This window comes from Cryptomeria japonica, chromosome 9 (assembly GCF_030272615.1).
Source record: "Cryptomeria japonica chromosome 9, Sugi_1.0, whole genome shotgun sequence".
In the NCBI taxonomy this organism is placed as follows: Eukaryota; Viridiplantae; Streptophyta; class Pinopsida; order Cupressales; family Cupressaceae; genus Cryptomeria; species Cryptomeria japonica.
This window is the reverse complement of record NC_081413.1, coordinates 34,117,476-34,137,083: the sequence shown is the minus strand read 5'-3', so window position 1 is coordinate 34,137,083 and position 19,608 is coordinate 34,117,476. Positions and strand designations below refer to the sequence as shown.

General features: G+C 36.9%; 1 protein-coding gene across 1 annotated transcript; it reads right to left on the bottom strand.

The window, feature by feature from the left end:
• Window positions 1-4,545: 4,545 nt before the first annotated feature.
• Window positions 4,546-18,800, bottom strand: LOC131045274 (uncharacterized). Its single transcript, XM_057978823.1, has 4 exons — window positions 18,648-18,800; window positions 12,578-13,099; window positions 12,122-12,383; window positions 4,546-4,787 (listed from the first exon to the last, which is right to left on the bottom strand). The coding sequence occupies exons 1-4, from the start codon at window positions 18,798-18,800 to the stop codon at window positions 4,546-4,548; spliced, it is 1,179 nt and encodes a 392-aa protein (XP_057834806.1).
• Window positions 18,801-19,608: the final 808 nt, after the last annotated feature.

Genomic DNA, 19,608 nt, shown 5'->3' with positions numbered 1-19,608 from the left:
ATGAAATTAGGCCCAAATAAAAAAATAGCTTGATCCTATTGAGTTGATCAAGACCAAATTGGAATAGAAATTATGGTGATAAAATTCAACTGAATATCTAGGCAGATATATGTTGAATATAGGAAAATTTTATTAAAATTGGAAAAATGGATCAATTTGAAATGCATAAAATCAACCACTTTCAGAATGTCAAAATACATAAATTTACAAAAGTAACAATAAAAATGTGGTTCTTAGTGTTGTAGTGAACTTATCAAAATATATAGGAATCAAAGCTTCCTTAAATAAATTTTGTAGGGGAATTGGAACAATAACCCATAATAGGTTTGTTCATCTCTACAAGAGTCATAAACTTATTTCATTAGCCTTCTTTGTGTATGAATTTCATCACCCATTGTCTCAAATCTAATATCCCAATGAGAATTTGTAGACTTATGGATTCCCACGGTTGAAACACTAAGGGTGTTGAACCTGAGTTAGTTAACTTATTCCCTAGGAGCTTGGGTGAATCCTCTTCTCTTAACCCAACACCTAACATGCCTAACATTGTTGAGAATCCTTCTCTTCATGCTTCTCATGATAAGGATGAATCTTCAACTCAAATGTCTAATGAACAATTTGTTGAATACACTACAGGACTAAGACGGGGGTTGTATTAGTCCAAACCTCAAAATATTCTACATTTGATCTTTTAAACTTGGAACCATAATGAGCTTATTATTGCAATTATGAATCATGAAAGCACAAAGAACAATAAACACATGGACACCATATTTACATCGAAAACCATAAACAAGGAAAATCCATGGTGAGAAACACACTCACAATATGAATAAATGATGACAATATTTAGGTTCAAGGCCAAGGAGCTCACTGCCCCTAATAGGACTTGCAAAAATAAGGCGCACAACCTTAGGGAAAGATACAAATGATTGCACAAATTGACAAAAGGAATACACCTTCTTTTAGTAGGTGTAGAGGATAAATGAATTGAAATGAACAAGATCCCCTAATCATGAAATTATCCTTGAACCACTATATCAAGCGACCAATATCATGGCAAACACATCTGACATCAATTATTATCTCAAAGCTCTTCAAAAATTGAATTTTGCACTTCTGCTACACCAAATCTACTTGTGCATCATTCACATCCACTTCACATCAATTCACACACATCCCATATCTCAACTCACACATCTGCACATCTATATATAAATTATCATTCATTAAAACCCTACTTGAGGGTTGGCTGCATACAAAATAAATAATATTACATAAATTTGGTCACTCAAAAATATAATACAAAATGCGGTCCACTCTAGGAGATAGAGGGGACCCAAACACATCACAACTCATCCTTCCCAAATGATTCCAATGATCTACACATGCTAACACATCCTCCAAAGTTGGCACCAAATGAAACGTGTAGATAAACATTAAATAACATTAATCAATCAGCCCAAAGACATCCTCCAATGCACAATACTGAATATTAATCTACAAATGTCATGGTGAGACCCTTATCAACATCTAAACTCAACCTCCAAAGCATATCCAAACCAAAAAGGAATGATCCAAATAAAATACACCGCCCCAGTTAGCTGAAAAACAAACCAATTAACAAAAAACAATGTAACTCCACTTTCCGACCAAACCAACACTAGAAAATTGAACTAGGAAATTGCACAAACAAATGAACATGTCCTCCAAGCCATAACACTTGAATCCATATATCTAAGAACTATAGAGCATTCTCTAGACCAATTTTGATAGCCATCTCACTATAAAACAACGACAATAACTAACTCTACCATCTGAGCAACAAAGGACTTGTAAACTTGATAGTGCAATATACACAAATTATAAACATTATATCCAAAACCACAACCCATAATATTCTCAAACTAGAGGAATGCAAAACATTCTTCCACTAGGACATTAAATACTCTTTCCTACATATAATTTTTTTTTTTCCTGCATATTGAAACTTCCACTACACCATATTTTCAAAGATACCTCAACATCACAATGTTCACTTGTAGACTAGCCACAACTCATAGTGACATCAATGACAACACCAAACATGTTTAGATCAATGAAAATACAATTCAACAACTCAAGTTTCCAACACAATTGGCGAAACATGAAAATAAATTGGAAGGGCTTTGACAATTTGTGTGTCAAGAACACCTGGGTGGAGAGGAAATCCCCTTTATTGAAGGATTAAGGAGGTTGATTCAAAGTTTTGAACATTGTGGATGTTTTATGGAGTATAACTCACATAGTGGATGAGAACACTATGATTTGTTGTATTGAAGTGATTGAATATTGTAATCCTCCACCCCAAGTTGAGATTTCCATGCCTATTCCTACATCTCTATCCAATGTTCCTACATATGTTGGAATCAAGGAACACTGAGAGGGAGGGGGGTGTAAATCAGTTTTATGTAAATTTTACCTTTAATAACCCGATCTTTCAACCACTTAATGCAAATGAAGAAAAGTAAAGTGCAGAAACACAAAGAAAAGATCAGCAACACCAAAACACTAATATTTTTACGTGGAAACTCAATTAAGAGAAAAGCCACAGTGGGATTCAAACCCACAATATTAATTCTGTGTTAGAAGTATAAAAATATTACATAAGGGGAATGCACATGCATTTAGGCACATTGCCTAGAGCTCGTTGCTCAAATTGCAATGAGGGCTACATCCTGGAAGACTCACTGCCTTACAAAATATTTACAAAGGATTACAAGAAGGTTTGAACTATTTAATAGTATCAACAAATTCTTGAGTATAGTTTCGGTTAAGTAAAAAACACATGATCACACTCTTCTCTGCTACTCTGTTCTGTTATGATATTTTGCATTATACTAAAGCACAAATCTTTCAACCGCACACGTGAAATTATGCACAATCGCTCATGTACACTTTCCACACCACCATCGATATAAAAAATGATCAAATCAATTGGTCTAATATATCCGCAACAACAAATTAGATCAACCCTATGTCGGCCCAAAACGCATAAAACACAAATGAAACGTGTTACCCAAGTCGGCTCAATCCAATCCAAAACAACCAAGCAGACCAAAAAAAATTGTCCATACATTTCCCACATGTCAGCTTACTAACCTCAAACACACCACTGATCACCAAAATCACTCCATATGATCTACACAACAAAGCTGCATACGTTATTGTTGATGTTCTACTAGAAAGCTTACTATTGGATCTTCTAACTTACTTAATCCTCAACACCAGAGGCCACAAACTAGGAATAAGGCATGTTATATGTCCACAATGTATCTTTGAGATCTGCAACATAAAATACTCAACACAACTGAATCACCAACCACAATACTATACACTCTACCAGATGACTTGTTCTTCTCACCGGACCTCACCAAACCTTAATCAATCTTCCTGTATGAATGAATCATGAATTGCAGATTGAATATTTAACTCAAGTTTCCATCAATGCTAACATCTGATCATCAATGCAGCGTCTCTTGCCAACAATCTCCCCCTTTGGCATTGATGGCAAGACTTAGTGAAAAATGACTAAGTGTTGAACCAAAACCAAAATATATACACTGCAACCAAATATTTGACTATTTTACTCCAAAAATCAACAACTCCTCCTAAGATTAACATTTTTCACTCCTCTACTCTCCCCCTTTGACATCAATGGAAAAGGTAGGATTTCAGAAACAAAAAATTCAAGCCAAAAATGCTATTTACATATGCACACATAGTCCTTTTATACTCACAAAAATTTGAAGATGTATGTAAAAGAATTGTTCAATGAATTTAGGTGGCTATCCCAACCCTTCAAGCTCTCCAAAACCGTTATAAGCCCATTGAACAAATATGCAAATGCCTCTGTTGACTTGAGATTTGTCGGCTCCATGGATTTCGTGGCACTTTGAGCATCTTCTATACCACTAATCATGATATCCAACTGGGGAGTAATGAGACTCCTAAGTTCACATACTCTACCGATTATTTTCTCTCTTTCCTTACTCAAACTCCTGATTTTCTCCAGCAAAGCTATCACTTGGTCTTCGTGATTGCTCAAGGAGACTGATAATGGATCAAATGATTGAGACATCTATGCAAGTTGATCTTCATGCTCTTTAGCTTTTTTCTCAATATCTTGGGTGAACTGAGATAGTGTTAGGCATGGTTTGTAGATATTTCCACCCTTGGATAATGCATCATGTATGCCCTTTACACACCTATCCAGAGATACTCTATTATCAACAATCATCTTCTTTAGTGTTCAAAACCTTCTTGAATTGAACTCATTCCAGACCTTCTCTTCAATATATTTTCAAAGGATTGAAAGTGACTGTCCATAGAGTTGATTGACCTTTTCAATTTCTCAAATGGAGTGCCTGATGAGTCCTTCTGAAATGAAGGCATGAGCTTGTCTAGAACACCCGACAACATAGTAAGCAACTCACTATCTCTTGTGTGAGATTTTAGAAAGTCCTCACTAGCTTTGGCTTGAAAAAATGTTGCCAATTTGAGTTCCTAGATAGGGGGCAAAGAAGCTAGGTTGATGGGGCCTTGAGTGAATTCTGGATCCTCTATATGGATCTGTTTTCCCTTCATTGACTTATCAATATCTCTTGCCTTAGCTTCAATCTCAACCTTGACTTCCACTTGTTCCACTTTTGCATCCTTCTTTGTGTCTGATTCATTTTCAAGGATCAGAGGGTTAGCTGCATCAACTAGAGGGTTATTAGTCTTATCCTTTCCCTCATATTCTTTACCTGTATCCACATTCTCAACATTAACAGTCTAAACTTCTGGAACAAAGGTATCATCCATTGTCTGTACTTCTGGATTAGTAACATCTTGTCGTTTGCCTGATTTACTTGATACTGGTTATCTATCAAAACTTTTGTCAAAATCTTCTCAGTTTCCTTTGTAACTTCATCAATTTTACTAAACATGATCTTATTTACTTTGTGATTGCTTCTGAATTCATTCTTTGCTAACTAGAGTAATCTATCTATCTCCTAGAAATAACTGAACAAGGATTTACTAATACATGTTCCTTCATGTTCTCATCTTCTCTATTTGCAGTTTGTCTCCTAGCATCCAAAATGTCATAAAATCTCTTGGGTATGATTGAAATTAATTCAATTAGAGCTTTCCTATATACATTTAAGTATTCTACAGTTGCTTCCTCTAGTGTTCTTTTGCCGGATTCATCAAAATTTTCATACCACTCTGATAGTGGCTTTAAATTCCCATTCTTGACAACCTCATTAACAATCTCATTCAAGGATATGGAAGGCTTAACTTCAAGCTTACCTTTCTTCAACGCTGCATCAAGTTCATATTTTGATTTCTTACCAAATTTAGGTTGACTAGATGGTTTCTCCTTTGAGATCTTGGTGACCTTAGCAACTTTTTCTTTGACCTCCTTGAATTCTTCATCCGACTATGTCTCTTCTTCATCAACAAATACTCTAGCTTGTCATCTCTTCCTCTTCCCTTCACCAGATGGTTTGGTTTGAGGCTTAGGCGCAGGGGCTTCTGGTTTAGCCTTCTTTGGCTTGATCATATCTTCTTCCTTCATAATGTTTTTCTCTCTAGCTCTCCAGACCACCTCTTTGGTGATCCCCATGCTTTCTTCTAGCTTCTCTACCTCCATCCTCACCTTCTTCTGAGTCTCTGGCTTCTTGAACTTAGAGTGTGAGTCCAAGATCTTCTCTTTGTAAGTTCCAAATGTTTCTTTGGACTTATCCACCGATTTTATCAATAAATGTTGAGCATATGCATCAAGAATGTGTCCTTCCACCTCATACCCCATGGGCATGATCCATGATGTTCTTGGTTCCATCAGCTTCCATAAGACATTTGTTGATATCTACTATAAAATAAATTGTGTCCTCATACTTCTCCATTATCTCATTAGGAATTCTCTCCCTGTTCTGCATCATGCTCTGCAAGTTTTTGAAGTATCCCCAAAGAATGCCATTTCGGATTGTAGAATCTCCAAGGCCATGAAGTGTTTCATTTATTTGTACTACCACCGACCTGTTATAGGCCCACTGAACTTTTCCAACTCCCAAAATCTCATTCATGAAATATAAGTAGAGACATAAGATCAAAATTCCAAATTTAAACACATGCTTCTTATCGTGCTTGATTTTCTTCAAATTGCTCAATAGCTCACTTTGGAGCACTTCACATAGATCATATTTCTTATCATCCTTCAACATCTGATAAGCAACATAGATAGCCATATCGGATACTGAATTATCCATGTTGGAGTGATATATCTTGTCTCACATCACCATTGATGCAAATCTGACATCATATTTAACAATATCATTGATTGTCGTTGCCCTTTTGTCAAATTGAGAATCAGTTTCCTCTGTTACTATCTAGTTCTTCACATTGCTCAAGGTAGGCACCTCACCGACTCAGCTCAAACATGTTACTGCTTGAATTGCATTAGTGGTAATTTTATGGGGTTTATCAAGCGACACGAATTCATCGTGCATTCTGCTAATAATGTACCTAACCCACTCAAGTTCATCGAGCACCGAAAAGATCATGAATTGCACGAAACCCTTCTCCTCAATCGACTTAAATACAGGTTTCAGGCTACCCATCTCATCAATCATGTATTGAGTATATAGCTTCATCATTTGAGCACTTTCGAGCTCCTCAATGTTATAATGAATGTAAGCCCTAATATATTCCACATGCAATACATTGTAAGGGACTGATGAAAATGCGCCGCTTGGATCATCCTCCAACAACTTATATGGACGCTTCTTGAAATTAGGCCTTTCCCTATCAGAGACATCGACTACCAATGGGGTCGCAATACCAAAAGATACCATATCCAAAAATTTAAGCTTCAAACTAAAAAAAGTATTCACCGATAAATACCTTTCAACCGGATACAAGATCTCTTTGCTCTGAATCTCTGGAAACTCTGCACTCTTCTTCTCTCTCGCTTCGAATGCAAAGTGAGAAATGAAAGGTTAATTTTATTTTCATCTTCCACATAGCTAAATTTTAGGTATAATAAATGCTCTTAATCCTAACTCTTCTGAATACCCTGCATTCACAGAGTTCTCCCAAAAGATCATGTGCAGATCATCAAATCTAATTAGAAACTTTCAGAAATCCATCTTTGACCATCACTCACATCTCTGCAACTTGCCGGAACCAGGTACAGATCTCCAATAGGGGGATTGAAATATTTTCATGAAAACATCCCCCTAAGGCCGAATATCTTAGCTTAGTTACCGAATGAGGTTCCAACATCGGAATCAAGAGCCAACCCATTCACTGCATTATCATCACTCTTCTTCACCCAATTCTTCTTTATCTTCTCTCCGATCTCTTCAAATTTTTCTTTGCCTTTCTCATATGGCTTTACATTCTTGCTCTTGTCTTCTGGACCTCTCCTAATCACATTTTTGCTTCTGCAATACTTGGCAATGTGACCGGAATTATTGCAAGCATAACAAACAATATTTCCTTGCATAGGTTTGAAGTTCATCTAATTTCTTCTTGATCTACACTGATTAACAACATGTCCAAGCCTACTACATGTATTGTTGGAATCAAGGATCACTAAGAGGGGGGGGGTGAATCAGTGATCTACCAGTTAGCAGATTTTCAAACTTAACTTTAAACGATCAGAAGCAAACACTTAAAACTAAAATACAGAAACATGAAACAAACAACCACAAGATCACAACATCGATATTTTTACGTGGAAACCCAAATGGGAAAAAACATGGTGGGATTTTAAACCACAATATTATTCCACTATGGCCAATAGAAAAACAATATTACAAAATGGGAATGCATAGGCATTCAGGCACACTGCCTAGAGCTCACTGCTCAATTATAATAACCTGGAAGGCTACAACCCTCAGGGAAGTCTCATTGACTTATAAAGTTAATACAATGATGAATTACAATAATTGAACTCTGAAATAGCATCTACAATACTTGGGTGAGTCATGGTTAAGTGTTGAATACACTGACTGGATCACCTTCTCTGTTATGCTTTGTTCTGCCCTGGTCTCTGTCTCAATAAGCTACCAAATCAATAATGTGCACATGAAACTACACCAAAATAGATTCTTGATCACCTCTCGTTTGCATACAATCACACCATACATCAATAAGATCATCCACACCAAACTTATATATCGACAACCACAAAATAGATCATTTACCATGTCGGCCTGAAGATGTAATGTGTAGTCACATGTCGGCTTAACTAGATCCAAAAACATAAGTGTAGATCACCAAAACAATAATAAAACGATGTGTCTAAGTCGGCCCAGTCATCCCTAACATGCTTCAATACACCACAATCAACGGACTCAAAAATGTTTTGTTCTTCCTAAAATATCGATTAATCAGCTACCGGTTAACACCTGCTTTTGCATAAAGAGAATTATGACCGCCGGATCAGATTTCTAAGAAGAGTTGCCATCAACAACAATCCTAAACCAATAATCAACCATTGAAAACCATCAGAGACCATTAGATGAGTGTCAATTGCCAACATTCTCCCCCTTTGGCATTCATGGCAACACTCGAGCAAAATGGCTAAGTGTTGAGCACTGTACATCGGTTCAAAAGAATTTCTAAGGCTCCCCCTTAGACAAAGAATTCCACTCTCCAATACTATACAGTTTTCGCTATTCTTCTCCCCCTTTGATAACAATGCCAAAGATGGGGTGTTGTCCAAAACTTATATACAAAGATATTCACCAAAAATTTACAAGTACTTGAAGAGGTCAACATAAATAGTCTTAAAAAATCCTAGGTGAGTATCCCACCCACTCTTCAAGTTATCCAAAACTATGATAAATACACTAAATACAATAGCACAAATTTCTAACTCCCTTAGGTCAGATGGCGTAGGTCGGGCCATTTCCTTCATACGATCCACCTTATTACTTAATATGGTGTCCAATAGTGGCAATCAGGTTTCGGAGTTCACATACTCTTCTTAAAATTTTGTCCTTGTCCACTTGGAGGCTTGAGATCTGATCATTTAGAGCTATAACCTGCCCTTCAACACTTCTAGTTAAAGTTACATTATGATCAAAGGACTGAGAAATACCAGCAAGCTTGCCCTGGCAAACACCTATCTGCGTATCTATATCTATAGTGAATTTAGGAAAAAATAGGCAAGATTTGTACAATTTACCGGCTTCTGACAATGTATGAGAAATAATCTACAATCTCTTATTTAGTCTCTCTTTGTCATCCTCAATCATCTTTCAGAATGTTTGAATTCTAACATCCTTAAATTTATCCAAAACTTTCTGTGTAGCTATCTTCTCCAAAGAATCAAAATTGGTATTTACACTGTTAATTAATTGCAATATTTTATCAGAGGGGCTATCATTGGAATCTATCTGTACATTCAGAGCCACCTTTTGTAATACATCAATTGACATCAATATTAGCTTTTTATCTTCGGATTCTGACTTCACCAGATCTTGACTGGCCTGGGCTTGCACTGCAGTTACGAGCATAAGCTTCTCTGCAGGAGACATCTTTCCAAGATTTAGCGACCATCAAGATTAATAGGTGTTGGTGTAAATAATTATTCATCTTGGATATTATTACACCTTACTTAAGTTTACTTAGGAAATGCATTTCATAGTAGTTTGGGTGTGAGAAACTTGGGTGTTTGTGCCACATTGGGATAGTGTGTGTAGGAGAATTTCCACCTTTTGTGGACTTATCTTATTGTTACATTCCACATTCAGTGGGTGATCCACCTCATGTGGAATATTATATTGTTTCTCCTACCTACCCACACCTATTTCCTACCTACTCTTGTTTCTTATTGAGCCACATGTCATGTTTGTGTGCTCACATATCCATATAGCCTTGCCTATATAAGCAGGCTCATATTCATTGTATGTAACACTTGATGATCCAGTTGATCAGTATTTTCATCTTGAGAGAATATAGTTTATTTCTATAATCTATTTTGTCTCTCTATTGTATTTTTCATTTAACCCTTGATCTTGACAAAATCTCACATGGTATCAGAGCCATTAGAGTGTCATTGGTTTGCCAATTAAGAGAAATTTGATGCTATTTGGTGTTGTGTATTTTGGAGCTTTCTATTGCAGGTTATTATTGAAGCTTGATGGGTCAAATCTGAGGTCACCATTGGATTGAGGAGGTCCAAGAAAGTTAGTTTTTCCTTTTGTTTCATCCAAATCGGACTTCGGAGGCCAAATCTAGAGGCATTTCAAGTTTGAAGCTGCTGTGAAAATTTTCCAGAAATTATAACTTTGTAGACAAATTTCAAATAGTGATATCTTACTCATCCAGGCTCATTTTTTTTGTTTTGGGGTAGAATTTCATAATCTGTATAGTGGTGTGGTAGTTTTCTATTTTTCAAATACAGGTTTTTCGAAAATTTTGAAATCCCGATTTTTACAACTTTGGAGGCTTCATTTGGGCTCATATGGACTCTTTTTCATGTGCCGTTTTTTTTGAGAGTGCATAATTTTTTGTCTACTTTCATAATCTGCCATTAATTTGCAATGATTTTGAGTGGATATTGTGCTTTCAGTATTTGGTCATTTTTGGCCTATTTGGTACTTGTATTTTGCTTGGATCTCAGTTTAGATCACTAGCAGTATTTGTTGAAGTCTCTTATATCTCATTTTGAGAAGTTGTAAAGTTGAAAGCATAAGTCCACTTTGACATTATTTGCAAGTGCCAACATGATCTTTTTATGGGGGTCAGTTGTTCATTTATATCTCTTGGTGAAATTCCATTCAAAGGCATCTTCATCTGCAGTATTCTATAGGGCTTCTTTGTTGGTGGCATCATTCTCATGTTTCCACATTTGAATATTTTATCATGATGTATGCTCTTGCTTGAGCAATGTTGTACTCACACTATCATAAAGTGCCACACCTCTTTGTATCTTGTCATTGTTGACTATTGATGTAATCCTCTTGTACACTTAGATTAAGAATATCTTGTGAGACTTGGTGCATGGCTCCACTTGAGACTTAGATTGTACACATTTGTGCATGGCTCATGTGAGACTTGGATTGTACCAGTATTTCTACCATTTATGAGTATCCAAATGATGCTCAAAGCAGGTTGTCTCCATGCCTGATCTTCATTTTGTTGCAGCCAGTGATTAATCATCATCGACTTGGTACCTGGTTTTGTCACACTTTGACATTATTGGTGCAGCATTGGCTCTCTTTATTCCTTATGGGGAGGTATTTTAGTCAACATCATTGGACCATCTTTGCAAGAGATTCGACATTGAGGGAGGGCTTCATGGTCTCTTCTTCTCTCTTATGGGGGGACATATTTTTTGCTCTTCTCATTCATCATTGAGAGCATTGTGTGCTTTCATTATCTCTCTTTTGGGGGAGGGATTTTTCTCATTGGGTTTTTCTCTCCTTCCTCACTTTGTGGGAGATTGCATTTGCATTTGTTCATGGGTACCTAACATGGCCTAGTACCCGGGACTCATCTTGCATTGCTTAGTTGTATTGTAGACTTAAGTGCATTCCCCTAAGTTGCACTTAAGGGGGGGTGTTGGTGTAAATAATTATTCATCTTGGATATTATTACACCTTACTTAAGTTTACTTAGGAAATGCATTTCATAGTAGTTTGGGTATGAGACACTTGGGTGTTTGTGCCACATTGGGATAGTGTGTGTAGGAGAATTTCCACCTTTTGTGGACTTATCTTGTTGTTACATTCCACATTCAGTGGGTGATCCACCTCATGTGGAATATTATATTGTTTCTCCTACCTACCCACACCTATTTCCTACCTACTCTTGTTTCTTATTGAGCCACAAGCCATGTTTGTGTGCTCACATATCCATATAGCCTTGCCTATATAAGCAGGCTCATATTAATTGTATGTAACGCTTGATGATCCAGTTGATCATTATTTTCATCTTGATAGAATACAGTTTATTTATATCATATATTTTGTCTCTCTATTGTATTTTTCATTGAGCCCTTGATCTTGGCAAAATCTCACAATAGGGATCTGAGGTGGGGACCCTGTTACTAGAGGAGTGACAATTTCCGGATTAGATATACCTTTACCTTTATCAACCTCAGAAACCTTGGCCTTTGCATTCTCAACATCCTTCTTTTCTAACTCATCTCCTTTATCTTTTGCACCAGTGTTGCCACTTGGTGCAGTATCAACCTGTTGGATCTTAGGGGTTGCAGGGTTGTCCACCACTGGAAAAGAATCACCTATCTCAGCATCTAGAGTAGTGTTACCTTGGTCTTCTGTATGATCCTTAGTCTGAGTTTCATTCTTTTGACTTCTAGAAACACCTTGCTTCTCTTCCGGCTGAGATGGTTTGATGCATCCTTGTACAGAGGGTCATTCTGAATTATCCTTTTCCATATCTCCTCTATTTATTTCCTCATCTCTTCCACATTTCTAATCATTAATATATTAATCTTGTTATTGCTTCAAAATTCCTTCTTGTTAGCCTCTTCAATCAAAATCTGGACTTCATCATGAGTAACACAAGTACAGACATTTACTAGTTCTCTCTCCTTCATCTCCCTGTGAATCTTAATTGCAGTCATTCTTCTTGCATTTATAAGGTTGTACAAATATTTTGGAATGGTCTTCTCCAATTCAATTAATATTTTTCTAAAGTTGTGTAAATATAATAGAACTGCTTCTTCAATCTTTCTTTGATCACCCTCATCTGAATTCTCATAACAAGCTCCAATATTCTTTAAGTTTTCATCTACAATTATTTCATCAATTAGTTGATTTGTTGACATTGGAGGAATAATTATGTACTTACCTTGTATTTCACTAGACTCAAGGTCTTTTTCAAGTTGACTTTTGACCTGTCTACCTCTTTTGGATCTTCCGGTAGGAGCAGGATCAGATTTTACCTTCTTGCTTTGTTGGGCTCCACTGGATTGCGGCTTCCTCACTACTCTGACAAATTCACCCTTCTTCTTTTCCTTTCTGGATTCTTCTTCATAATCGGTTTCTGAAGCCACCAGAGATACTGCAACATAGGTCCTTTTAGGATTTTCTTTCTGCTTCAACACACATTTCCCGGATGGGCTAGGTTTTGCAGATTGTGCCACTGGAGCAGGAGCAAACTTAGCTTCTTTTGGTTTGACCTTGGAGGGAACCGGATCAACCTTAGGTTTCTTGGTTTCCTCTTTGGCCTCCTTTTGTGCATGAATCTCCCTTTCCTTCTTCACCTCCTCCTAGGTGAAACCCTTCTGAACTACCACCTCCTCAGCCATCTTAGTAACTTTCCTTTTTCTGGCAGGTGTAGTGAATTGATTGTGCAATTCAAGGTCTTTCTCCTTGAAAGTTCCAAATATTCCTTCCTTAGGGTCCACCGGTTGACTCAAAAGATGTTGGGCATATGCCTCAAGTGTGACAGATTCAACTTCATACCCTGTGGGAATTATCCACACTATTTAGGGTTCTATAGCTTCCATTAGACACTGATCATTGTCAACCATGAAGCATATGGTTTTCTCATATCTTTCAACAATCTCCTTAGGGATCCTTTCCCTGCTTTTCATTGTTGATTGAAAGGATTTGAAATATCCCCAGAGGACAAATATCCTCATTGTTGCAACTCCAACTCCCCATAATCCTTCTTTGATATGCATGGCCACCAGTCAATCATAGGCCCATTGGACCTTTCCTTTCACATAAGGTATCTCATTCAGGAAGTATAAATCCAAGAAAATAAGAAGTGTCCCATATTTGAATGTGTTCTTTTTATCCTGCTTGATCTTCTTCAATTTGCTTAACAATTCATTCAGGAGGGCTGAACACAGGTCATACCTTTTGTCATCTTTGAGCATCTGGTATGCAGAGTAAATGGTAGTACTAGAGATAGAGTTGTACGTGCTTAACTGGTAAACCTTGTAACAAACCACCATCGATGAAAATTTCACACCATTCTCCAAAATGTCATTTATGTTCATTGATCTGCTATCAAATTTGGAACTAGTGGTAGCTATCACCATGTCATTCGACACTTTTCTCAAGCTGGGCACCTCATCAGTTTCAACTAGGCCTGTCACAGGTTGAATCGCCTTCTTGGTGATTTTGTGTGCCTATCAAGCCATATGAACTCATCATGAACATGACTAAGAATGTATTAGATCCACTGTGCTTCATCTAACAACGAAAAGTGAATGAACTGCGAGAAACCCTTATCTTGAAGCACCTTGTACTCGAGTTTGAGATTTCCCAAACTGTCAGCCAAATGTTTGTTGTACAGGTCCAGTAAGTCCGCATTTCCAAGCTCCTCAAGATCACAGTGAATTTAATCCTTGATATCTTTTTTATGAAGCACGACATAGGGCACAGATGAAAATGTACCTTCCAGATCATCCTCAACCGACTTGAAAGGGTGTTTCTTGAAAAAAGGTCGGCCCTATCCTTAATCTCAACCACCAATGGGGTAGAAACACTAGAAACTGAAGCCATTTCAAATTCTAGGGTTTGTAAAAGCAGAAAGCTTGAACAGATAAATACCTTGCTTCACAATTGGGCACTGAAATTCACTTTAGAGTCACTGAATTTGTTGTTGAAATCACCAAATCGCTTTGGTCTCTTCTCCGCTCTATTCACTTGATCACATTGTGACAAATGATACTTCGAAATGTATTTTTATCTTTCAAAAACCTAATTTTCCACTGTAATAAATGCAACAACTGGTTACCATGAGTTTCATGAAGTTGCATACCGGAGCATCAAATATTCTCAGAAAATTCAGGCTAAAATCTGCATATCTGTTTTAAGCCTTCTGTAACCTTCTAGAGTTGATTGTAGACCACCAAAGAGGGGGTTCTTAGAATCTACATGAAAAGCTCCCCCTAAGGCATATGGCCCTAGTTATTGGATGAAGATCCTACATCAGATTCAGGTGTCGAACCATTGTCATCTTTGGATTCATCTTTTCTAACCCACATCTTCTCATGTTTATCTTTGATTTCTTCTACCTTCGCTTTTCCCTTCTCATCTAATTTGTTCTTGTCTACCAGAACATTGTTCTTGCTTCTATAGTACTTTGAAATATGACCGGTTTTGTTGCATGCATGACAAATAACATTATTTTGCATAGGTCTGAAGTTCATCTGATTTTGTCTCATCTTGCATTAGTTAAAAATATGTCCAAACATCCCACATGCATATCATCTCTTGTTTTGGAAGTTTTTCACTACTTCTCTACACATATTTGACTCATGTCCAAAATTATTGTTAGCAGTAGCCAAGAAGGAAAACTGAGAGGGGGGGGGGTGAATCAGTCTTCATTGGAATATAAAACTTAAACACAAAACATAGATCAGATAAACTGTAGTAATAAGATAGATAAGCAAATTGAAAGCACAACACACAACACCAAGATTTTGACATGTAAAACCCGGTTAAGGGAAAAACCACGATGGGAACCTCGTTGGAAACCAACAACACTGAGAGGGGGGGTGAATCAGTGTTATACTGAAATATTAGATTTTAGCCTTAACAAAACATTCATACACCAACCGGTATAAATAGAATTGAAAGAAGTAATGCAACCAATAAGCCAAACACATAAATGAGAACCATAACATACAAATTTATACGTGGAAAAACCACAGTGGGATTTGTGATCCACAATATCAATTCACTGGCCATATGAAGAGATATTACAATATATGATGGGCCTGCACTTGCAAGAAGGCTTACAACCTAGAGCACACTGCTCAATCACAATAGGAGCCTCACTGACTACATAAAATTCCAGACAACAATCCGAAGAAGTGTGAACTGCTAAGATAGCATCTTCTTTCCCAGAATACAGTTCTGGTTTAAGCTTTGTCTGTTCTGGTTAAAAACCTAAACCTTTGTACCAGAATAAACCTTACAATGAATTCCTCGCATACATAATCTCTCTGATATATTTTGCATTGCATTACATCCATTTATCCATCCTATCATATCTCTATATCCTTCTTACAAAATTATCTAATCAATCTGCCCTATATACCCTATACAAATTTATGCCTTATGTCAGCTTACAAAGGTATAGACAATATCAGATTACATGTCAACCATATCTAATAAATGAATAAACATTAAAATAAGTTGCCGATGCTGGATCCAAGATGTTTTGGCCTCCAATACCGATGAACTTTGCTAAACCATGTCGGCCTTCATTACCGTTGACAAAAAAAATCTTCTATCTTGTCAGCGCCGGTGCCAATGTAGAGTCCATGAAGTGCCTGCTGGTACACCATATGAAGCCAAAACCCAAAAAAATGTTGTCATCAATGACAACAATCTCCCCCTTTGGCATTGATGGTAACACTCATGTGAAAAATGGTCATGGTTTCATCTGCCGGTTTCATCCTACCCTGCTCCCCCTGAGCTGAATATGCAAAGTACTCCAATACTCCAGAATCTCTATAACTCCCCCTAATGTATGCAACTTTTTATTCTTTTTCACATGTATACTACTCCCCCTTTGACATCAATGATCGGAAAAAATTTGTAAACAGAATGTCAAAAAATAAGTACTGTACACTGAATACCTCCAAAAATGTCTTACTGGAGCTTGACCAATTTCAATATTTCTGGATAATATTTCTCCAGTAACTCCACATAAGTATCCCAGCGAGTTTTGAATGTGCTGGAGATAGATACAAGTCCACTTAGTAAATATGTAAGTGATTCTTTCTCATTGACTTCTGTTGGTGTGGGCTTTCCCAGCATATCCATGCATTCGTAATCATGTACATAAAGTGAATCCAATCTTGGACTCATCAAACCTCAGAGACTTCTGGCTCTCCAAATGATCTTATCTATTTCCTTTTCAAGAGCATAAATTTGGTTTTCCAAAGTCAAAATTTTTCCATCAATAGATGTTGTTAGTGAAATTAGTCCATCAAAAGAGTTAACAATATTAGCAATTTTCTCCTGTATCTCTTTTATCCTTTTATCTACATTTGTTGTAAGTATCTCAGTATTGCAACATACCCTGTATATATTAGTACATTATTTCAAAGAATTTTCTATCAAAATTAGTTTCTCCTCAATCATTTTCTTCTCTCTCTCAATGATCTGATCAAAAGCGACTCTCTTAGCCAAAGTGAATTTTTCAAGTGCTTGTCGGCTAGAGATTTGCTGTAAGGATTGAAAGTCTTTTGATATGTGCTCAGTGATTACCTTAAGATTTCTGGAAGGGCTCTCTTCATTTTCAATATTACACTCCAGGACCAATCTATGCAAAATAGTTATGGATTGATCTATAATCCCTTTGTCTGTGGTTCCCTCCTTCATCAGTTTTTGAGTAGCCATCATCATTAGTTCTGTGGGACTCATCTCTGTGATGGTTTTCTTTTCCACTAGAGAAGTGTAAATTGTCAATAATGATGTGCCAACAACTAGTTCCCTACCAGATTCCCCTATTTTCTTTGATGATTTATCCTTTAATACCTCCTCACTTGCATCGGTGGCTTTGCTACTTGGTGCAGTCTGTGCAACTGTCGGTTCCTCTATAGGAACAATATCCTCAACCTATACATTAGTATCCGAAGGAAAATTGTCCTCAATGTTAGTATCATGTACAATGTTCTCAGCATTAACCGGTGTCTCTGTATTTGTCTCTATATTTACGTTTATCAGTGGCTCAACTTCCACTATCTTGATATTCTTCAAAACTGAGGGTGGAGTACCCATAATCCCTTTTCCTTTCCCTTCAACCAGTGTATCTACAATATCTATTTTGGTCTCTGATGAAGTAAAGAATCCTCTTTGTTCTCCAAAAAATTTGATCCAAGCCTTTTGTGTTTCCTTTATTACCTCATTCATCCTTCCTAGGATCAGGCTAGTTATTTTGTGTTTTCTATTGAATACCTTTCTATCTTCAACCTCAATTGTCTTATCCATTTCATCTGGAGTTATGCTAACACAGATAGCTAAAAGTTCTTGCATCTTAATGTGTTTGTCTTCTTGCATTGCACATAACCTTCTAGCATCCAACATGTTATATAACTTTGTCGGTATTTGATTTTCTATCTCTATTAATGCTTTCTTATAGATATCCAAATAGAATAGAATTGCTTCCTCTACTTCTCTTTGTTCATCAAATTCTAATGTATCTTAATAAGACTTAACATTTTTTAGCATCCCATCCTTACTAATTTCATCAACAATTTCAGCACAAGTCATAAGTGGTATAATAGTCGAATTACCGGTTTCTAGTGCCAAATCAATGTCACTCTTCTTTGTCCTTCTGGAAGTACAGGATGCGGTTGTTGATGTGGCCTTAGGTGCTTGATTTTGTGCCGGTAACTTGATGGTGACCTTCCTAACCGGTTGTTTCTTTTCTTCCACTTTAGGTTCTTCCAGTTTCTTCCTCACAAACCTTTTGAAGGATAATGGTGTGTCATCCTTTGACTCATAATCTATAGTCACAAGTTCAATGTGAGCTACCAGATCCTTCCTCTTTCTTCCTTTCTCTGAGACAACATCAATGAGTGCCTTAATGTCCTTTGAAACCTCCTGTACAAACTTACTTGCCTTTCCTTCTTGTTTTTCCCTTCTCTTTCGGTTGAACTCAGTTTTAACCTCAAGAGTCTTCAGTTGTGCCGTTCCACAGGGTTTCTTTACCTCATCAATTTCTACATCAATTAGCATTTTTGCATATGCATCAAGAATATGTGCATATACCTCATATCCTATTTCCTCTATCCAAATCTTCTGGGGCTTAACTGCCTCCATGAGAACACATCCTTCTTAACCATGAAAAAAATGTCGGTAGAGTATTTCTCTACTATATGCTCAGGTATTCTTATTCTAGACTTCATATATTTTTGAAAATCCTTGAAGTAACCCCATACCTTATCATCTCTTAGACTTCCCAATGCAACAATTGATTGCTTTAGCTGTCTTCCTACTAGAACCAGGTGTATCATTCAAAAAGTATAGCATTAAGCAGACTAACATGTTTCCATACTAGAAGGTGCCCTTCTTCTCACCTTTAATTTTCCCTAAGTTTATCAATAATTCTTCAAGCATCCATCCACAAAGATCTAACCTGATATTATCCCTCATCATCTTATATGTAGCAAAATACATGAATTGGAAACTAAATTCAGTTGGTTTGACTAAGTTACCTTGTATCCTATAACCATGCTTCCAAATTTGATGTCAGTGTTGGTGATAGTGCTTACTTTCATTGATCTCTTATCATATGTGGCATCGGTGATGTTCCTCATGAAGTCGTTAGATACTTTCTTATCTGGATGTTTCCCTGTTGATGACAAGCCATTAATTGCCTGGATGGATTCCTTAGTAATTTTATAGTGTATGTCCAACCATATGAGTTCCCCCTATACTCTTCTTAGTGCATATCTGACTATTTCATCCTCGAACTCTGGAATATCTAGAATATCTGTGAACCCTAGATCTTTGATGTGTTGATATGCCGGTTTGATCTTACCAGATTCTCCAATGAGTTCATTCATATACATCCCTTTGATCTCTGAAGTGCCTAAGTCCTCTATATGACAATGGATGTATGCCCTAA

Coding starts and splice junctions, on each gene's coding strand:
- LOC131045274 (XM_057978823.1), bottom strand. CDS start 18,800: ATGGAGGCAGTTAAGCCCCAGAAGATTTGGATAGAGGAAATAGGATAT. Junction 13,100..18,647: donor CACAACTGAAGACTCTTGAG/GTTAAAACTGAG, acceptor GTGTTGAAGCAG/AAAGAAAATCCTAAAAGGAC. Junction 4,788..12,121: donor TGAGGTTGATAAAGGTAAAG/GTATATCTAATC, acceptor ATGTGGATACAG/GTAAAGAATATGAGGGAAAG.